Genomic DNA, 21895 nt, shown 5'->3' with positions numbered 1-21895 from the left:
TTTTCTACTAATTCTGAGCCTTAACCCATATTACCTGACCATTTTTTCTGGAAATGAGGTCCAAAATCACTTGCTCTATCATAAATGCAATCGGCTGCTTAGTTGTCAGGGCATGTCATATGGTTGCCTTGCTGTTTATCTAAAAACAACTGAATGTGATCCGAAATAATCACATTTAGTTGAAGGGCTCACAAACAGCAGATTCTGTCATAAAGTGCCCAAAGATCTACTTTTGTTGGCCCACCATGTGCCTCCTTGTTGGCTGGACAAAAAACCTACATGTCAACAAGCATTTATATTATTGAAACTTCTGTTACCTGCTCCTTCAGCTCATTCAGCTGTGACGTAAGGTGGGATACCAGCTTCATAGTGGAATTCAGTTTATCTTGTAGACAGCGGATCTCATTCTGTTCCCCTTCTCCTTCATTACTGACCAATGACATGGCTCGCATTCGAGGGAACCAGTCCAGGTTCTTGTTCTGAAGTAGTTAATAAGGAAATGACATTTTAAGGGAGGAAAAGACTAATTATGCAAAGTTTTCTACGCTATCCATATATTTGATAGTGAATCATAACATGCCTTCCTCTGGTGTATGTGCTGAACTAATCTCAGGTCTTGAATGTTCCATTTGTAATTTTTAGATCAAGATTGCTAGCTGTATTATAGTCCGGCTGTAGCAGTAGAAAAGAGCAAGAATCCAGTAGACTTTAAAAAAATGACTTATAGACTTTAAAAAAATGTGGCTGGGTATCATGTTTTGTGAGCCACTGCTCACTTCTTCAGCTCATATCCTGCCACAATCTATGTTAGTCTTTAAAGTGTTACTGGATATCTATAATTTGTAGATACTTTGAATCAAATTCCCAGTAATTCAGGGATGTTTCCATGCAAGCAGTCAAAAAGATTTTTCAAATTCTGTTTTTTTCTGGGTGGACAGGCGTGACATGGCAAGGCTCTACCCACTCATGGCTTATTTCCATTCAGCCTTAGCCTCTGTCAGTTCTCTGTCAGCTACAGGGGTGTGGAGAGTTCATCTATCCCTACACGTGTATGTACATACACACCCCAGTGCTGCTTTTAAAGTTAGACCCTGCTTTAATTTTGAGTTCACAGACAGGTTAATATCTAATTCCAAGACATTTGCTGTGTAGTTGAATCTTGTTGATACAATCCACTGGCAGTTCTTTTGCACAAGGTCAGTGTTCTTAGAGGGCATTATGCCCCACCAATAAAGTTGTCCAAATTATTTTAAAGACCTCTTATAAACACATTATTTTGATGCTATATTGCAGGCTTAACTAATAGATAACAGCTTAATGGAAGTATCAAGCAGAACCCTTGAAGTTGACTGGTAAGGAAAGCATGATTAATCTGTGTCTGGTATTCTCTGAATATGACTTAACCTCATAAGAAGTGCCTTGCTATATCAGATTAAAAAATAACAATGACAGCTGGCACAGTATGATCTAAAAGTGAACCATAATCTGCTCTCTCTCCACCCACTTTTTAAACAGCTTGCAAATGCTTTATCTCAAAGTGATATCTTGGCAGCATGTGAGCATGTATCCAGCAATGCACAGTGCACACCTTTATCATTTGTGCTACGTAGCTTTCAGGTCCTGTGTAGTCAGTCTTGTTCTTCACTCGAACCAGCACTATGAAGTACAAATAATTCCACATGTTGTGCTCAAATTTAATGTGCTCTTCAAAGGACACTGTCTTGTTGTCAAACTTGTCTCTTTCAAGCCCTAAAAAGGCAATGGAGAAAATAACATAGAGGTGTTTATCTCTGTATTGTTGTGCCTCTCCATCACTTCAATTCAAAAGCAATTCAAAAATCGCTTTTCAGACAATGGGGTTGCGTAGGCATGCTCCTGGACCGTGTTAATGTTTGTAGTGGAGCGTTACCTTTCACGCAGTTGTGTATAGCTTACTGAGTTAAAACTACAACTTAAAAACAATAGATGGATGAAACAGGGTATGCTAAAAAATAGATTTTAAAGATTTAAATGTCATTTTGAGGAGCATAATGTAGGAAATGTAAGATCACACACAGTGTATGAAAAGAAACCTATCCTGTCCAGAAGGCAGCTGAAACAAAAAGTTGTGATCTGAGAGTTGCAATGGACCTCTAACTCTAGCTTTACTGGGACGTGGTCATCTTTTGATAAATTCTGCACACAAATAGTCCTGTGGTACATGAAATCTTACCTGCTGAAGATACATTACAAAGTATATCATGCCTTACAGACCATAACTACCTCTTCTTATGGCATGCAGCCACAATCCATGGTCTTTTGTGTCTTTAGTTTCATATGAGAGAAGGAGATTGTCCTCTCTTATTCTAAGGGTGGACTGAAGAAACTTGAGTGATGCCAGCTGACTACATCATGGAGGAATCTGGTAAAAGTATTTTGTTGGGTACATACCACATACAAAACACGTTGTCTTCAGAATCTCTTCTTTTTTCTGCTTCTCACTCCTTAGATCTGCAAAAGTGTCTATAATGACACCAAAGATGAGGTTGAGGACTATGATGATGACAATGAAGAAGAAGAGGAGGTCGTATATCACTCGAGCAGGGAACAGAGATTCCTTTAGGGTAGAAAAGTATGGGTAGATGTTAAAAGCAAGCCTAGCTTTCTCTTCCCCTGTGTTGTGCTATTATATCAAACTGAGCTGTCCTCAAGAAATTCAGAAGGCAATCCAGTTGTTGTCCTTGCAAATATGGCTAGATAGGAAGTAAAGAATATGAGGGGATGCTAGAATGCAATGGAGCGCACGGTGTATAGCTGTGGTAATGTAAAACTTGAAACAGGTAGCTGCAAACAGTGTTTATACATAACAAGAAAAGTAGGCATGGCAAGATCTCATAAAAAGCTAGGAAATTCAAAGCATATTCCTCTGGCAGTTAAGGGAATGTATCTGGTCCTTGTGTCAGTATCAGAGATGAGAACCTTGTACAAGCATGTCTATGTCAAGGCACAGTATTCAGTCTAGCACTCCATTAAGCATTTCAGTGAGATATATCTACACTTTACAGTGCACTGTACTACATCTCTGTTGAGCTTTTACTTATATACAGATAGTTCCAAGTGAACTCACTTCCTTGGATGGCTTCCTGAGGATGTCACCCACACCACCTCCATTTCTGAGGCCATGATTCAGGACTGTGACAATACACATGAGCAGCGTGTCACAGGCACGCTCTGTATTATCTCCATCCTCTTCTGGAACAAACAAAAGCACATTCAGCAGAAGAGCAGAGCAGTAATCCATTGCTAGCCTTCAGAATGCTGTTTTTTATCCTCTTTCTTAGCTGTATTACTGATGTTTAGGGAACATCTGGCTGCTCTGCCTAACCACTTGCAGTTAAAAGACCGAAAGTAAGTATTGGGATAGCTCTGAAGACCAAGGTGGACACTTCTGCTTGTTCCAATGAGTTTTTGGAAATCCTTTCTCGGCTACTCTCTACTATGTACTGTCCTTAGTCCAAAAGAACCTGTCCTTCTTTCCCATTAAGTTGCTGGGGAGGTGCCAGTAAAGCACTTTGAAATCAGCCATCTCAAGCCACAGCAAAAAAGCAGTAATTGCTTATTGTGCTAATGTCAGAGTGTGCTATCATGGTGCAAAGAAAAAGAAAAGCATGATGTAGTGGTTAAGTGGTTGGATTAGGATCTGGGAAACCCAGGGTTCTGTCCTCACTCATGCCATGGAAGCTTGCTGGGTGACCTTGGGCCACTCACATACGCTCAGCCTACTCTACCTCACAGGGTTGTTGTGAAGATAAAGCAGGAGAGAAAAAAGAGGTAAGTTGCTTTCAAGTTCCCATTGGGGGAAAAGGCAGAATATAAAGTAAATAAAATCTTCACATCCTCAAGCCTCTCTACTAGGGTAAGCTGCTAAACAATCCCATTTACCTTCTGTCACTTCAGGCATAAAAGTACCAGAAGTGCAGGTCATTTTGTCACTGCTGCATGACTCCGTAAAAGCATCTACATTTCTTTGCATTTCAAAAGGTGTAGCTGTAAACATAAGAAACAATAGCATTACCCATACATCACCTCCTGAGCATGACAAAAGAAGTTTCCTGTAACAAAAGCATTTCAAATCATGTGTTTTGTTTAACCTTGGTATTCTGTTTTGCATTCTAACTAGTGCCACTGTCCACCATCAATGGCATTTGTCCAGTAGCAAATCAGAATGTGATGTATCCTAACCCACTGAGACCATCCCATTACTTGACTAGCAATGTTTTTGCTCAGCAACTGATATAAGCCTGTTCCCCTAGTAAAAGGATGTTACAGAGTACTGACAAGCAGGATTCTCATGTTGCATCTCTTTAACAGGCATGCTAAATCCTCTAAGTTTCAGAGCATCAACAAGTTAGTGTGGACTGAGCCTTCAGCAGTTACTTATCCTTAGTTAAAAGGTCCTGGGCAAGGCCAAAGTGAAAACAAATTGCAGTAGAGGTACCAGAATAGTGCCCCATATCAATTGGATCTGTTTCAGGAATTGCTGCATCTGTAAGTCCTTTTTATTTAAATCTTGATCCATTTTTATCCTCCCATTTCAAGACACAACCAACTCATGTTAAACCCCATGGTTGAGACCGGAAATGACACCAGAATTCTGGCTTCCCTTCCCCAAACACCAGCCAAGCCTCATCATATCTGACATCACACAATTGTAGGATGCGATCCTGTGCACAGGTAGGGTTGGATCCGGACTAAATTTCCCATTAGCAGCATGGAACTTCCCTGCTTCCTTCTGCCCATTCATCTCCACAAAAGACTGATGATGGGGAACATCAGAGGATGGGATCTGCAATAGGAAAGGAAATTGGTGGAACCTGACAATTTAGTCTGGATCCAGTTCTTACTTGGGAGTAATGGCAATTAAATGGGACTTGCTTCTGAGTAAACATGGATAAGATCAGTACAAATCAAAAGTTCTTAAATTTCTGCCTAGGCTGGGAAATAATTCATGAAGATAGCGGTGCCAGTGTTTCAAATACTGCCAACAGATACTGCCAACTTGTGTTAAACCTCATTTGCTGGTATTTCAGAGTCGACTGGGAAAGGGGGGAAGGGGGCAAAGACCTTTAGATTTGATGTTGGGCAGTGGATCCACTTCCATAATGAAGTCATCTTTTAGAAAGAGAAAGCCTACAATGGAGAAGAGGTAAACGAGGATGAGGGCTAAGAGGGCTGTCAGCAGGATGGAGCGTCCATTGCGTGTCACGCTTTTGATGACATTGAATAAGGTCTCCTCCCGATAGATTAGGTCAAACAGCTGAAATAGAAAAGAAAAACCTTGTTCACACAGGATTAAGCTGAAGAGGAGGGGAGAAGAAAGAAACCCTCTTTTATCCTCAGGAGGGCTGTTGTTCATTAAATCCTTCAACTGGACATTGGCAGTCTTTCCCTTGGTTGCACGATTTCCCTGAATGTGAACTGGTTTTTGTTTTGCTCTTGCCAGTCAAACCATCAGAACCATCCAGGAGGCTTAGATTTACAGCCTCAGCTATCTTCAGAAAACAATAGAATGGTAAAACACTTAATCCAAAATAAAAAAGAAAACTCCTCCCTACTTCCATTAATAAACCACCATTATATAGATATGATTACCGTACCAAGATGCTGTAGAAGAGTTCGTGTACAAAGAGCCCCAAAACGCTGGTCAAGATGTAGGCAACATGATAGAGAAACTCCATATCCATGATCATGGCCTTGTAGCCTCGGATGAACGTCCCACGGTTACCCACAAAGCTTACTACAAAGACAATCTTATTTGTCAGCTGCAAAGAATCAGAAAGCAGAAGAATAGGGAGAAGGCAATGAATTACTTTGTAAAGTGGTTTTGTTATGATCTTCAAAAATCAGTAGGGCTCAGACTGCATTCTGTTAATACTGAGGTAAATCCATTGCCACTAGATCAGTACAGGCAATAATCAAAGCTCAGAAATAGGAATAATTTCAGTTCTTGCAGCCCATTGCTGTAAATAAATAAATAAAATAAAGGCTGCTAGTTCTTTTGGTGGACTCTTTCAGAAAGCCTCGTCTAAGATATTGCAAGGTTTGCTTCTGACCTTATGTTAGCCAAGCGACTTACATTGAGAGCTCCCAATATGTTCAAAGTCAGGCCGATGCCCAGGTGGTAGATAGAGCGCAGGATCAATGCCACGAGGAGTGGTCTGATACCGTAGCGCCGGGTAAACAGAGCCATAACAGAGAAGCAGATTAAGGACCAGGAGAGCAGAGGGATTAGTGGAGAATCCAACAATCCTGGAAAATGACATTCATATTAATTAATTAAAACAGTCACATTTGTTAACAAGTTGTTGATTGTAGTCACTTTGTACAACAATCTATTCAGAGTGTGAGAGAAAACCTTGGCAGGACAGTAAATGACCATGTTTTAAATTAATATCGTAGAGAAAAGCACACTCATCAGAATATTAGCAGTGATCTATTGTGGGAAGCACTGAACAGCTTCGTGCAGAGCAGTGACCAAAACTGGAAAAAACCCTGTCCTCTTACCAGCAGGCATCTGCTGGAGGCAGCCAAAGAAGGGGGTTACCTATACAGCCCATGCAGTGCCAGCGTATGGCCAACAGATCCAAGTATGGCTAATGGCACTTGCTTCCATGTGGAGTGTTACTGGCCCTTCATCAACGCAAGCCCTGCCTCTGCTCTGAGATGCCTCCCAAACGTTTACTGTTTTTGGCACCACGACACAGCAGCCACTGATATCTCTCAGTACCAGAATCTAAAGCATTTTCTTTAGGGTATCACAACAAATAGTATGCAACCAAGCAGTTATTAAAATCCATTATCCTTTACATGTTTTGCCCACTATGGTCATCTGAAGGATAGTTTAAATCAACCCAGAACCTGTCTCATGTAGCACCTTCATGGAATAGCTCTTCTGGCCATGTCCTGGTTTATTAAGGACATGCTGACTGACTGCACAGAAATGCTATTTCTGGAGTTTGGTGGTTTTTTCCCTGACCACAAAATAAAAACCAATACCTATTCATTTTATTACAACTAGAAAATGCCAACCGTGGACAACAAAGCCCTTGTTATCACAGTCTGCTGAAGCTTCTCAGCATGCCCGACGGTATATTTTTCAGAGGATATTAATGGGGAAAACATATCTACAAAGGAGTCAGGGAATGTCAATGGTATTTGTGTGAGAGGATTACTCTGCTCCTGAAAGTGATTGTGACTGAGTACATACCCATTGAAGTGACCTCGACATAAGGATAGAAAAAAGCGATGATGATGTTGATGAAGACCGCCAGGTTGAAGGAGATACTTCCCCAGAGTGTCATTCGGCGGGAGAACCAATACATTAGCGGATTGCCTATGGGAAGAGAGAGAAGCAATGTTGAGTCAATCTTTTCTTGAGGCCTCCACAGAGAAGCAAAAGCTTCCAAACAGTTAGTCACAGGAATTAATACTTCTGTGTCCTCAGCTCAGCAGCAAACACTATCAATTGCCAGAAACTGGGCCACGTTAGATATACTCCCGTTTAGTTTAGTTCTCAGAAATTTAGTCTATGTGGCACACAGCTGATTCCTTATATAATATATAATTATATAATATAATAATAAAATTCCTCTTTGTTCTTTGTTTCTGCATTTGGACCAGAGCTGTTATTTGTTGTAAAGACTTATGATGGTTTTCTACAACAACCCATGTTGAAAGGGTTATATGGCAATAAATGGCTGTGCAAAATCAAAAAATCCTCTCTCCTTTACAAGAAAAAGTGCTTGATAATCAATCAATGGCAAAGACTGGGCATTTTTTCCAGCTGGGACCTTATGCTCTCCCTAGCATTCATAACTTGGTATGGTATACTATTTTAGAGATTTTCCAATGACTTCCACCCAAACTTAACATCTGACAGGCAGAAGCTGCTGTTATGGACTTTTCTATTTCATCTCTCTCAAGGAAGGAAGAAACTTGAACAAAAACCATGTTGAGAAACCTTCAAAAACTTCAGAACCACATTTGGGAACAGTTGATCACATGCTGGCATTGTGGACTGCCTGAGGCCACTTCACTATCCACAGCTGAGAGCAACAGATACCACACCGGACAGGGAGGACCTGAGCTCTCCTGCAGTTAGATGTTCCAAATAATATTTGGTCCAAAGAAAGCCCTCAGCTTACTGCGCAGCTTCCTCTGCCACTCCATCTCGTTATGGAGAAAGGACGACTGCTCAAAGAAGTCGCTGACTTTGCTGCCCTGCTCATCTTGCTCTGTAGTGGTAAACAGTCGATATTTTGTTTCCTTGGTCAGGAACTCGCAAATGTTGGGCACTGGGAAGATGATCTGTTCCATGCTCCGGTCCAGACGCACAATCTGGAGGGGAGAAAAAAGTTATTTTTTACCTTCAATTCTTGTTCTTGTTCTTACAGGGACGGGTTTAGAAAGGATCCTTTTGGCCGACCACATCCCAAAAGTACACAACATGTAATAGTGTTTTAAAACACTAATATGTATTCAATCCATGTTAAAATCATTACAACCATTTATCCAATAAATATTACAATGTTATATAAGCATTTCTAACAGGTGTGGGGGCTGTAGCTCAATGGCGGAGCATCTGCTTGGCATGCAAATGGTTCAGTCCCCGGCAGCTCTAATTAAACAGGCCAGATAGTTAGTGATGTGAAAGGCATCTGCCTGAGACCATGGAGAGTCGCTGCCTTCAAAATGTTTGTATCGCTCCTAGTGCCACCAGATATGAAAGGAATGTTTCCTCCCATGAGGAGGCTGCAATCTTTCAACTGGGTTGCACAAGTCAATAGAAGTAGTGAGGTGTTTTCCTCTTGAAGGGGAGAATCTGCAACCATTCCATCCAAATTATTGCTGGCAAAATTTCTCTTTGTGGTTCCCCACAGCAGTGGCTTTGGGGTACTACTTTGCTTCACACAAGTTCCTGATGACTGACAGGGCAGCTGGCATCCAAGGCTGCTGGGCACCAGCAAACTCACTGGAGCACACGGGTCCAACCTGCTGCCTTGGAGCAGTTGACATTAAGCACTGCCAACTAGCAACTAATTGCTGAGGAACCTGAGACTCCCTACAGTTGCTCAGCCATGACATTGCTGGGCCCATGGTCCAGCCCACGGCACTCGTCAATAGAGAAGGCACCAAAAGAAAACAAATTAACATCCTCCAACACAGAAAAATGCCCTAATGCAGAAATCCAAGCAGAAATTAAACCTTTTGGACTGAACCTGAACAGGTAGAGGAGGTCAAAGGAAAGACAACATGCTATGTTATATGATTGTGCTATACAAAGCAAGTGTGATCTATCTGTGACTGATGTCTCTTCACTGGAAACTTGATAACTGTGTAACCAATTTGTACCAATTAATTATCTATCAAAAGCCCTTGGTACATAAGACAGTATAAGCTAGCTTGGTGTAGGGGTTAAGAGCAGTGGCTTCTAATCTGGTGAGCTGGGTTTGATTCCCTGCTCTTCTACATGCAGCCAGCTGGATGACCTTGGGCTTGCCACAGCACTGATAAAGCTGTTCTGACTAAGGAGTAATATCTGGGCTCTCTCAGCCTCACCTACCTCACAGGGTGTCCGTTGTGGGGAGAGAAAGGGAAGGCGAATGTAAGTGAAAAGCAGCATATAAAAACCAACTCTTCTTGTTCTGTATATATAGTTTCACTGACTACAGAAATCCAGTTCTCCCAAGACTACCTGAAAGCTCATTTGCTTAGCCCTATGCTACGCTGTTGCTCTGTGACATCAGAGCAACTAAGCCAGTGGTGGACAGGGAGGGCTATAGCATTTATTTATTTATTTATTTAAAACATGAATTAGCCACTTGTAGAACTGCAGGTGGCTTACAATGTAAATAGAACGATGATTAAGAAAACACTTAAAAGACCACAATGAAAACTCTGAATTTGGACTGCCAATAAATAAAAACTAAAGAAGTCAAAGGCAGTTGTAAAGAAACCTCTCTTCAACAGCTTCCTGAAGGTTGAAAGTGATGGCTTCAAGCACACCTCTCTGGGGATGTTGTTCTATAATCATGGGGTTGCCATCAAAAAGTATAATAAATAAATAAAATAATACATAAATAAATCGCTTATTTAATTGGTGGGACAGTCAGGAGGGCCTCTTTGTATGGACACGAACTTATGGGAGAAGATGGACCTTCGGATACCTGCCAAGCTCATTCTGAATTCAGAGCAACTGGCCACCTACCATCTCACAGAAAAGAAGGTTTTACATAAATTAGGTCATTCTAAATGGAAACTTGGATATCAGACATGAAAAAACAAGTCTGAAATCATTAATGATAAATCTATAGAAGTTGTGGGAAAATGACCTCTACCTCTATCTGGGATGTGTGCTTCTCATAATATGCTAGTGGATCTTCCTCCTCCTCTTGGACAGGAGTTGTTGATTTCAGCATTTGAGTCAGTTGCTTGTTGTGCAGAATCAGCTGGGTGGAAGAAGAAGCAAAAGTTAGACACCCCCAGACGGCTTTAGCCTGGAAAAGCCTGAAGGAATCTCTTTCAACTACATATTGGCAACATATTTTCTTGTATTTACCAGGTCTGACAAGGAATAAATAAAGGTTGCACAAACAGGGCCAGTGATTCCTCCAGGGAGACAGTTATTCAATTTACCGTACTAATTACAGCCAAAGACCACTAATCCCAAGATTATAAATCAGTGCCCATAAATCTCCAAAGAAATCAAATCACTGCTGAATAGAGATCATGTTCTCAGACTAACTTATGCAAACAAGCATGCTGTCAGCCAAACAGTTGATTTTACTATCTGAAATGGCAAAGAGCAAGTTGGATGCCACAGTGAAATCTCACCCACATATGCACAGGGGATTTAGGGAGAATGTACCAAGAGGCTCATGTGTCCCTGTGAAAGGGGCACAAGGACCTCGAAGATTCTGATGTTAGGTTTCCTACTGGAAGAGATGTCACAATGCTTTAGAAAATAAAAATGTTTTAACTTGGTTAATATAGACTAGTAAACTTAATGTCTTTCAGATATCACCAGTAAGGGGATGCCACTAATGGGGTGTTTCCACAGAAAAGGCCCTAGGACTCAAGTGTTCTACAATATGGCATATAACTAGTAAATGTGGACCTCCAAAGATGATTTCAAATATCAAGAAGGTTTATGTGGGAGCAAACAGATCATAGATACCCTGGTCCCAAGCCGGTTAGGGTGTCACTTGTCTCTGAGTTCCTTCAACAAATTGATCTTTCATTTTTCCCTCAGAAACTGGACTGTTGTTTCTTAAGATGTTTATGAACATTCCATGAGACAGAAGTATATCACCCAACATCTGCCAGAGCAAAACACTTCAATGTTATTTGCTCTACATGAACCTGCTCTTATCCTTGTTCCAGAAATTACAACTGCTCCAAAACGCAGTGGCCATGGTCCTTACAGAAACATTTTGGTAGACCAAAATATTTGGCCTGTGCTTCAGCAGCTGCACTGCCTTCCGATTGAATTCCGGATCAAGTTTAAGGTTTTGGTACTTAGAAGAAGAAGAAGAGTTGGTTCTTATAAGATGTTTTTTTCTACCAGAAGGAGTCTCAAAATGGCTTACAGTCGCCTTCCCTTTCCTCTCCCCACAACAGATACCCTGTGAGGTAGGTGGGGCTGAGACAGCCCTGATATTACTGCTCAGTCAGAACAGCTTTATCAGTGCTGTGGCGAGCCCAAGGTCACCCACCTGGCTGCATGTGCGGCTCAGTGAATTAGATAACATCTACTGCCCCACCCTCTATCAAAGCAACTTCTATTAGTGTTAGTGTTAGTGTTAGTGTTAGTGTTAGTGTTAGTATTTGATTTATTTCCCGCCACTCCCTGGGTAGGCTTGTGGCGGGTGACAGTTGTCTTAAAATCCCTTCCTTCTCATGAGGTGGCCAAAGTATTTGAGTTTCATCTAGGACCTGGCCTTCTAAGGAGCAGTTAGGGCCAATCTCCTCTAGGACTGACCGGTTTGTTCGCCTTGCAGTCCAAGGGACTCGCAAGAGTCTTCTCCAGCACCAGAGTTCAAAAGCCTCAATTATTTGATGCTCAATAATAATATAGATTTAATAATATCCCCTATAAACCAAATAATGACCATGACCTTAGTCACTGTCATAATGGGTTTCAATCTTTGAACTCCAGTGAAGTGTCACTGTCTTAATATTACAACTCCGTGGAATATATTTAAAAAAAATTAAAACCATGGCAAAGAGAGTCGTCAAACTCAGCCAAAACTGGTTAGTACATTATCCGTGATGCTTTTGCTTGTTTTTTCCAGTGAAGACATTTGGGGTGCAGACATACCATAGAAGAAATCCCTTCCTCTTCCTCCTCTTGGATCCGTTTCACGGGTTTCAGGAGATGTTGGAGATGCTTGTTGTGCCGAGAGAGCTGGAGGGGGGAAAAGGATTAGTTGCAGTGCAACAGTCCAGTAGCTTACAGATAGATGGGTGAGAACTGGCTTGCAAAATGTCTAGCAGTTCCAACCAAGTGCCAAAACTTTCACCTGCCCTTACATCAATGCATGATCCAATGAAATAAGAAAGGCTAGTTAAAAACAGTGGCTGCCATGGACTAAACGTGTTGCATGGATTACTGCTGTATACAGTCATTACAGCAACATCAGTAAAACAAAAGACACTGTGGATCCATACAATGCAGGATGTCATACTGCTTGGAAGCTAGAATTTTTTTCTGTGTTGATGTAATATGCTGTGAAAAAGCAATGGTGAAACAAGGTATTCAATACCGGAACGTCGCACATTGGAATAAAAAAGAAGACATTTAAAAAAAATCTTTTGAGGTTGATTTTGCCAGTCATATCACAGTGTCGTTTGTTTTACTGCTGTTGCTGTAACCATTTCCTGTGGCTGCCTATAACTATTTGCTATATATAGTCATTAACCATGCACTGCAGAAATCCCTGTTAGCCTTGCAAAAGATTCTAAGAGAAAGATATTACAGCCAGAGTAGTTCAGCAATGGAATCAGCTGCTTAGGGAGGTGTTGAGATCCCCCTCACTGACAGTCTTCAAGCAGCAGCTGGACAAACACTTGTCAGGGATGCTCTGCTGTGTTGAGCAGGGGGATGGACTGGATGGCCTATAGGGACCCTTCCAAGTCAATGATTCTATGAGTTGGACATTACAGAGAACTAGAAGGGGGGAGAAAGTGCAAATGACCTTCTACTCCTCTTTCTATGCTTCTTTCCAGTGTCCCAAGTGGGAGCTCACATTTTATTGCACAGTGAGATGCACATGCCCCAAAGACAAGAGCTAGACTCCTCTTACTTTCCATCCAAAGCCCACCAGTCCTATTAGCATTTCAACAATGGCAGGTTTCAGAAAGAAGTTTGCTGGGCTGGAGAAAATAGTTTAATTGGTCTGTGGTGTGTGGGCACTACTGTATATTAAAGTAGAATATCTATAACACAGCCCAGGAACATCTAAGCGATGCCTACCTGTAGAGCTAAAATGTAGATGTTGTGCCCAACTTCGCGGGGAGAAATCTCAGAGTTTTCACACTCCTCTTCCTGAAGATAGGCTTTCTTAATGACATCAACCTAGGAGACATTTCAAATACCAGAATTAGTCTTGGAAGCAGGAACCTGGTATAGGAAAAACTTTGACCTAGTCTGAGGAAGAGTGCTTGCACTCGAAAGCTCATGCCCTGAATAAATCTTTGTTGGTCTTAAAGGTGCTACTGGACTCTGATTTTATTGAAATTAGATATGTGTGACATTTTCTGCATGCCTGTGGCCGACATTCTGAGCTACATAGAATCTAGCCTTCAGTAAAGATTTTGGTATCCTGAGAATTCCACCTCTCATTTATTAGAAGCAATTTTCTATATTTCTGGTTCTTGTGCAGCAATTATTGAAAGGCCCACACTTCAAACATAAGAGGTAAAGGTATCCCCTGTGCAAGCACCGGGTCATGCCTGACCCTTGGGGTGACACCCTCTAGCGTTTTCATGGTAGACTCAATATGGGGTGGTTTGCCAGTGCCTTCCCCAGTCATTACCGTTTACCCCCCAGCAAGCTGGGTACTCATTTTACCGACCTCAGAAAGATGGAATGCTGAGTCAACCTTGAGCTGAGTCAACCTTCAAACATTAGGGCTTAGAATTTTCAGTGGTTGGAAAGGAAGACTAATGCTCTGGACAGATCTTTATTTGTCCCCTATGGTAGCGATCCCCAACCTGTGGGCCGCAGACCACATGTGGTCCTTCGACTAATTGGAGGTGGGCCCCAAAGGACGCCTTCCCCCCCCCCCGGCCCTTTACTTCATCCCCCCCAGCCCTTTACAACACACTTCATTGTTGTGGCATGTCTGTATCTTATTTTGAAGGGATGTTTAAACATTACCATAGCGATCAGAGAGCGTTAGGGCAGTGGTTGAGAGTAGAGGAGTAAACTACGCCCCCCACCGGGCCTCAGTAAAAGGCGTTGAGTGGTCCCCAGTGATAAAAAGGTTGGAGACCTATGGCACCTCTGTGCCCTACTCTAGTCTAGAAATCTCCAGTCTTCATACCTGCATTTTGTCCTTCTGTGCCTTGCCAAACTTTCCCAAGGACTTTGAAAACCATAATGGATGGACAGGAAATTACAAACTCCATTGTTCTGCTAGAATGTACCAAATTCTATCTCGGAGGAAATGGTATAGCTACCCATTTGTCCCTTGACCCTTCTGCTGAGGAGTTTCCAGTACTCTTCTATTATATCACGGGCTCACCCAAGCTGCTTGGGAGAAACTATATTCCACATGAATGAAGTAGATCCATCTTTTCACAACTTTAGGAAAAGGAAATCTATTGCAAACTAAATGGAGCTAAATGTAAGGGGGGGCTGTTTAGGGAACAGATGTCCCATAAACTTATGCAATGTTCCATGTAAACCGCCCAGAGCCATAAAGAATGGACGGTATAAAAATACAAATAAAACAAACAAACAGATAAATAAATAAATTTCCACTGGACTGGATCCCTATTTGCTAAAGGAATAGCGTCTAACTCTAGGTTCCTTACTCTCTTTTTTCCTTTCCATCCTAGTGAGAAGTACAGCACATCTTGCAAACGCAGCCAGGCCACAAACGGACTGCACAAAGCCTCTCAACTTCCTGAACCTTCTTACCAGTTCTTGGGGACGGAGGCTGATGAGAATCCTCTCAGCATTCTCACTGTCGTGCCTGCTCTCCATCAGGGCCAGCAGAAGTTTGGAAGCATTGTCCTGGTGAAAAGACACCACACTGATGAGAAATGTTATAGATTCCCTCTACATAGCAACAAGGGTCTGTGACACCTCAGTTCTGTGCAGTTTACTCCTACCTAAGCCCATTTATTTTAATGAGCTTGGACTGGAGTAACTGCATAGGGTGGCCCTGGAATTCCCTCTGCAGGGAGCCAACCCTCCATCAAGACTCCACTCAGGGTATATGTAGCACAAATCTAGTTCACATCAGACATCCAAAAGGGAAGGGAGAGGCAGAACCCAATAAGGTAGGCCAGACCGCTGGGTGGAAATGATGCATCACTGATTTCCCCAAGCAAGGACTCCTGACTGATTCCTCCAAAGCAAGGAGTATACAGATATACTGTCTGTATATAGGGAGCATAGCTTTGTGTAGCTTTGCAGGTATTAGATCCCAGTTCAATCTATGGCATCTTCAGTTTTAAAGATTTGGAAAGCTGCTTCCAGATGGAGTTCACAGTGCAGGATGGATCGGCAAATGATCTGGCACAGTAAATGTGCCCTGAGGGCGGCCAGTACATCACCCTGGCGGTATTAGAGATGACTGTGAGTGGCCTGCTTCATTTGCAAGATCTGACTGATAAGCATATTTGAAGTTTGGAAAAAAAATTCCCCACACATTATATTAGTATCCATAAAGAGCTTTTTGCCTTCCCTTGTAGTATGTAATTTGGCTTCCATGCTTGACTCCGTTCTTTAATCTGTTTCTTAAATCATGCAGGCAGCCCCAGTATGCAATATCACTGTTTGCTCTTTTCCTTTACACACTGCGATAAGGAAGATAACCAGCGGTGTGTTAAGGAGGAGGGGGGGGGGAGTGAGTGCTACAAGAAACAAGACTATGATTTTCAAATCCCTTCCACTCCAGTGATTCTGTGATCATCAAAACTTTGCATCCCAGGGCAACCACTACTATTGCGCCCCTCCCTCCCCATCACCTCCCAAGCTGTCCTGTCTACCTTCAACTGAAGAACCAGGTCCATTCTGTATCTGCAGAGGGGACTGATGTCATTGAGTATCAGGGCTGTGATGATGTCAATCCCATTTGACTCATGGGTCACGATGCAGCTCTGTGGATTAAATCGTGGAGTTATCCAGTGGGCTCTACGCTTCCTCCAGATCCCTGCTCCAACTCAGACCGTCAGGAGGGCCTGAGAACACTGAAGGTGTAGTCATCCACTGCCCATCCTGCGTCAGACCAACATGATGACCCACCTGAATACATTCTGAGCAAGTGGCCCAAACTTAGCCTCCTCCACCCAGCCAGCAGTTTCACCAAGTGACATTCCTGGATTACACCCAACAGGTAGGCTGGTGTTACCTGATTCTCATGGCATGGCCCCTGGCAATATTCTGTCAGTGTCTCCAATGTCTGAGTGATGAGCGCCACATTGTATTCATTGATGTAGAGGCCCAACAAGCCCAGCCGTCCTGTGGTGCTGCCACACATGATATCTAGAAACTGCAGCGTCTCACACACCAGGTTGTAGTTGGTCTTATTGTTCTGGCAGCGGAGAAAATTCTGTGAAGCACAACAGCACTTAAATTGCATCTAGCAAATTGAATCCACAGCAGTTGTGAGGGATTGTTGCCAATGGCAGGTTTAAATAAGGTAATTCCAGAGGCGCAGCCTTATGGGTTTATTGTGGCAAAATAAAACAGAAGTCTAGCGAAGCCTGAAAGACTAACAACATAAGGCACCCATTTCTCTTCAGGATAGTTCACCTGGAGGTCCCGGTTGTGATTCTCACAAAGCAGCTGCAGGAAGCGAAGAATTGGCTCCATGATCAAGACTGACATGCTCATTTCATTGCTCTGGCTTCTCTCGCGTGACTCATGGCCAGCCCGGAAACCTACACCCACTGGGTAACTGGACGGAGCATTGGGTAGCATGAAGGTCGTTACCCGTCCTGCAAAGAAACCCACGTGTGATCACTTGACAGCACTTTATCTATTCAGAATGGCTAATGCCAGGTTGAAGGAACCCAACTGGCTTGTCTCTTCAGACAATGGACCACCTGTACACTTGCTACACTCAGCCTTTCCCTTCCTGTACGCATTGTTCAGAGAACCAAGATAGTCAGTTCCATGGCATTCCAAAAGACAGGCCCATTTAAACCCTGGAAACACTATAAGGCTGTCTTATATGTTATTCTAGGACATGGCTGAACCATTTGTAACCCGTGGAGAGAATGGGTTACAAATTCAAATAAATAAATCAGACTGAGAGTAGCCATGCCAAGGGAAGCCTCTCCTTCCACCTCACAATAATTCTGTGTTTTCCTAACATGATTGCTCAGCCACACAGGCCACAGGTATCAACTGGGCTTTCTGTCCGTAACATGAATCTGCCGGATGCTGATGACTGGTAGTTGTGACCCTGGAGGTCCCCTCCAACTCTATGGTTCTACAAACCCTGCTTTGCTGAACACAGAGGTAGGTGAGGTAGGTGCAGCTGAGAGAGCTCTGAGAGAACTGTGACTGGCCCAAATCACCCAGCTGGCCATGTCTGGAGGAGGGGTGGTGAATCAAACCAGGTCCTCCAGAGTAGAGGCTGACCCTCTTAACCACTATACCAAGTTGGCTCTCAACAAGGCTAAAGTGCTTCTGCTCTGCATTTTTCAAGAATAAATCGGCACTCCTCAGTCCAGAAGCTGGGAGAGAAGGGCCATGACCATGTTCAGAGACCCTGGCTGATCTAGTATAGCAAAGGCTACTTCCCTACTACTGCTCAGGATGACTGTTTCTTCAGAACGAAATTCACGTTTTCCACGGACCTTTGCTCCCATGATCTGGGGAGTCTTTATCCTCGTGGGGCTTGTTGCCAATGTCACTCATGTTCACGGTCACAGTGGACTTGACTTCCTGCTGTGCCTTCTTCATCCGATCGTGCAGAACTTTGAAGAACTTCTCTGACTTCTTGTCACTGGTCATCAAATTATAAAATGATTTCTATGGAAGGAGGAAGGGATAAAAACAGGAACGTGAGTGAGACATACCTCTGGTAGCATCCATCATTTCCACCATGCCCCTTTCACATCTTTAGGACAAAATGTGGTCTTGCAAGATGCAGCTTAGCACTATAGTTCTTAAATTCTGGGACCTGGAGCACACCAAGACATCCCTGTCCAGCAAAGGGCAATAAGCAAGTCTCGTGCTGGAGTAAAGTTTGATTATATGTTTACTCATCCTTTCAAGAGCACAAAGTGACATACAAGGTACTCCACTTCTCCATTTTATCTTCACAACAACCCTTTGAGGTAGGTGAGGCTCAGTTAAGTGAGTGGCTGGCTCAAAAACGTCATGGCTGATCAAGGATTTGTATTCAGAGTTCCTTGGCCCAAATCAACTCTCTAATCATAGATGATATCCAGTGTGGTATAGTGATACAGTTATGAAGTATAAAACTAGAATCAAAGAGACCCAAGTTCAAATTCCATCTCTGCCATGGATATTTGCAGGGTCAGATCACGTCAGTCACAGACTCTCAGCCTAACCTACATTGCAAGGTTGTTGTGAGGATAAAATGAATGAGAAGGGAACAATATAAACCTTTTTGAGTCCCCACTGTAGAGAAAGATGGGGTATAAATGAAGACGAAAAAAATCACTAAACCACACTTATTACTTTTCCCCATAATAATAAATTATGCCAACAGAAGGAGGAAATATGTTTACTAAAAGTGGTTCGGTCCACTCTTGTTATTCATATGATATACTCTCATTTTTAAATCACCGATTTCTCCTTGATGTAGCCTAGTTAGAAGGTATTTGAAATTATAATGGATGAAAACTACAGCCCCATTTGTTTCTTAAGGAACTGTATTTATTCTTCATGCCTCAACTTTCAATATAATATAATATAATATAATATAATATAATATAATAATAAGAAATAAATTCAATAAATAAATAAATAAATGCATAAAATACAACCACTCTAGAAACATGCATTTCAGAGAGGAATCATATTTCCGGAATAATTTCAGAAGAGCAAAGTCAAATAGTCTTTGCAGCTTGTCACGACATGCTATTATTTAAACAGCCCAGCAGAGGGAGTAAGAGTTATTTAAGAAAATTGATTAATGCAGTTAAGCCTCTCAAGCAAGGCATAAAATACTGGCTACAAGTTTTGCCAAATGTTTTGCTTCAAATCCTGCCATCAGCCAACTGCCCCTGTAATATTTGAGGTAAGCTCACACAAAAGGGCCTTTTCTACCAGGGATGTTTTTGTGCCTGCTATTCTGGGGCACTATGGAATCGGGACAACTCAGTCGAGAGGGGCGGAGTGTACATTAAATTATAAATAAATAAATAGAACATTGTCTAATTCCAAAAATGCTATCATGATAAATTACACATGGAGTCACATTTACTACCCCTGCCCTGATACAGAAGATTATACCTCACAACTGCAGTCTGTCAATCCACATTCAGCTGTCTCTACAATGTCAAAGTAATCACAGCTGAGAGATGGTGGCTCTTCTGAGAGCTTTCAAAGATAAATGACATCCCTGTGGGGCCCCAACTCAGATCAAGGCCATGTGAAAAGAGGAGAAGGCGTTTAGCCCTGCACAGTTTCGCTAATCAAAACCACACACACAAAGACGTGCTGTGACAGCCCTTCCAAGAAAACAACACGAGTTCTTTTTTCCTTTAAAAAGCCCATCACAGCATCAGGGGGTGGGCTTGTTTTATTAGAAAAACATGCGAGGACAGAAGGGTTAAACTCCATCTCCCACAGGGTCACAGCCCTTCATGACTGTCATTCAGCTTAAAAAGATGTTAGGATGATCCAGTCATGGATCCGGCCCAACAGTGTGTGGACAATTTGGTAGGAGTTCCACTAGCAGCAGCAGCAGCGGCAGCAGCAGCGGCTATCACAAAGGCAATACCTGTATCTCTGTGTTGCCCCCATCGAGCAATCGGATGGCCAAGCGGATGCTGTCTTGGAAAATCTTCTCGTTTTTGGTGTTCATGATAAGATCTGAAACCAGCTTGGTGGCCCCTTCTCTGTCCAGCCGGCATTGAACGGCTGCAATGACTGACCAGTCCTGATCTGGACCTGTGTGGGAGGAAAAGAATATCATGGTGAGAGCAGAATGACACAGCTGAACATTTTATAGTTAAACTGATATAAAGCAAGGCAGGCTGACTCAGTGGTGAATTTATCTCCTTTGGACGTGGAAAATATGGAGTTCAATTTAATTTCTTCCTTCAGGCAGTTTATGTGACAGGCCAAAAAATGCAAAAAAAAGCCTTGGTGTGATTAAACTTTTGGAGGGGCCTATATTAGTTCAGGTAGGGGACAATGAATAATTTGTATTAATAAATAGCATTTGCACCTTCAGCCGCCCTGGGCATAATTTCCCTCATGGCTAGGGGAACAGCATCCGTCTGCATCACAGGAGCAATTTGATGGAGAGGAATGGACTAAAGGCCTTCATTCAAGCCTTGACAACTTGTAGAACATCAAACTGAATGCCACCTTGCAGCCCTGTATGGCAGACCACCACAGGCTTGTGACGACTGGGGACCCTGAAACCAGGGCAATTGTTTACTTCCACATGAGAGAGAAAAAGGCATTGGGTGGTGGCCTATATGCCAAATGGAGGAGATGAATGCCAGTCATAAAACCCAGTCATAAAAAATGATCAGTCATAAAAAGGCAAGGTCTGTGTGCCAGCAGGGTGTAGGAGAACCACTGTGGTGTAGTGCTTAAAGTGTCATACCAGGTTCTGAGAAATTCAGCTTTTAATCCCCACTCATGCCATGGAAACTTGCTGGGTGCCCTTGGGCCACACTTTTAGCATATCCTACCTCACAGGGTTGTTGTGAGGATAAACCAGAGGAGAGGAGAATGATGTAACCTGCTTTGGGTTTCCCCCTAGGTGGGTGGGATATAAATAAAGTAAAGAAACAAATGATCTGACTAGGAGAACTTGGAGTGTATCCCCAAAGGACCGAAATCCTAATTCTGGAAGGAGGTGGGGTGTCAACCAAGCAGGCAGGAAGTTTATAAGGAATCTTACTTTGTTCTTTGTTTAAATATGTTGCCAATTATAGATTGCACTGATCAGTAAAAATCAAATGGAAAAGAACAACTGACACTGTATATGTAACTTCTAGAGAAAAATGTGGTATGTGAAATAGTCTCTCTCTCTCTCTTCATTCATTCATTCATTCATTCTGGAAATTGCTAGAATATGACGGGTTTTCTTTTTGTGTTTTCTGTATTGTAAAACACCAACTCAATGTTGCTGTTGTTTTTTAAAGAACTGATTTTTAAAAATACTTTGCCCAGATGCCGTGCTGTGCACTGGGACCTAAACTCCTGCAAAGGCTCAGTAGGGAGTTTGGGATGTGTTTGCTACATCTAAGGTAGCTGTCTTGTGTTGTGATTTAGCTGGACTCCTGTTTATTTTATTTTTTATTTTACTTAGATATGTACCTACAGCTATGTTCCATGCATGTGCTCTAGTTTAATCTTCTTTATTAATAAAGCATTCTTCCTGTCTAAGAAAGCAGACTGTGACTCAGGACCACTCATATATGCTAAGGATATGCATGCACAGGGGGAGCTAAAGTAACTGGA

General features: G+C 42.4%; 1 protein-coding gene across 2 annotated transcripts in view; it reads right to left on the bottom strand.

Moving 5' to 3' along the window:
• Positions 1–21895, bottom strand: part of ITPR3 (inositol 1,4,5-trisphosphate receptor type 3) — a 116030-nt gene that overhangs the window by 2610 nt on the left and 91525 nt on the right. Inside the window, exons 39-57 of one of the 2 annotated variants that reach the window (XM_077334392.1) lie at positions 20196–20365; positions 18079–18253; positions 17027–17211; positions 16623–16823; positions 16261–16371; positions 15185–15280; positions 13514–13615; positions 12359–12445; positions 10377–10487; positions 8184–8376; positions 7247–7372; positions 6116–6288; positions 5637–5801; positions 5104–5296; positions 3922–4026; positions 3107–3231; positions 2431–2596; positions 1589–1749; positions 318–479 (exon numbers count right to left, since the gene is read on the bottom strand). In XM_077334392.1, the coding sequence (XP_077190507.1) occupies positions 318–479; positions 1589–1749; positions 2431–2596; positions 3107–3231; positions 3922–4026; positions 5104–5296; positions 5637–5801; positions 6116–6288; positions 7247–7372; positions 8184–8376; positions 10377–10487; positions 12359–12445; positions 13514–13615; positions 15185–15280; positions 16261–16371; positions 16623–16823; positions 17027–17211; positions 18079–18253; positions 20196–20365 (2807 nt within the window). The remainder of the gene's footprint in view (positions 1–317; positions 480–1588; positions 1750–2430; positions 2597–3106; positions 3232–3921; positions 4027–5103; positions 5297–5636; positions 5802–6115; positions 6289–7246; positions 7373–8183; positions 8377–10376; positions 10488–12358; positions 12446–13513; positions 13616–15184; positions 15281–16260; positions 16372–16622; positions 16824–17026; positions 17212–18078; positions 18254–20195; positions 20366–21895) is intronic. The other variant, XM_077334393.1, reaches the window with a different exon arrangement.

Source organism: Paroedura picta, chromosome 4 (assembly GCF_049243985.1).
Source record: "Paroedura picta isolate Pp20150507F chromosome 4, Ppicta_v3.0, whole genome shotgun sequence".
NCBI classification, from domain to species: Eukaryota; Metazoa; Chordata; class Lepidosauria; order Squamata; family Gekkonidae; genus Paroedura; species Paroedura picta.
This window is presented reverse-complemented; position numbering and strand designations above follow the sequence as displayed.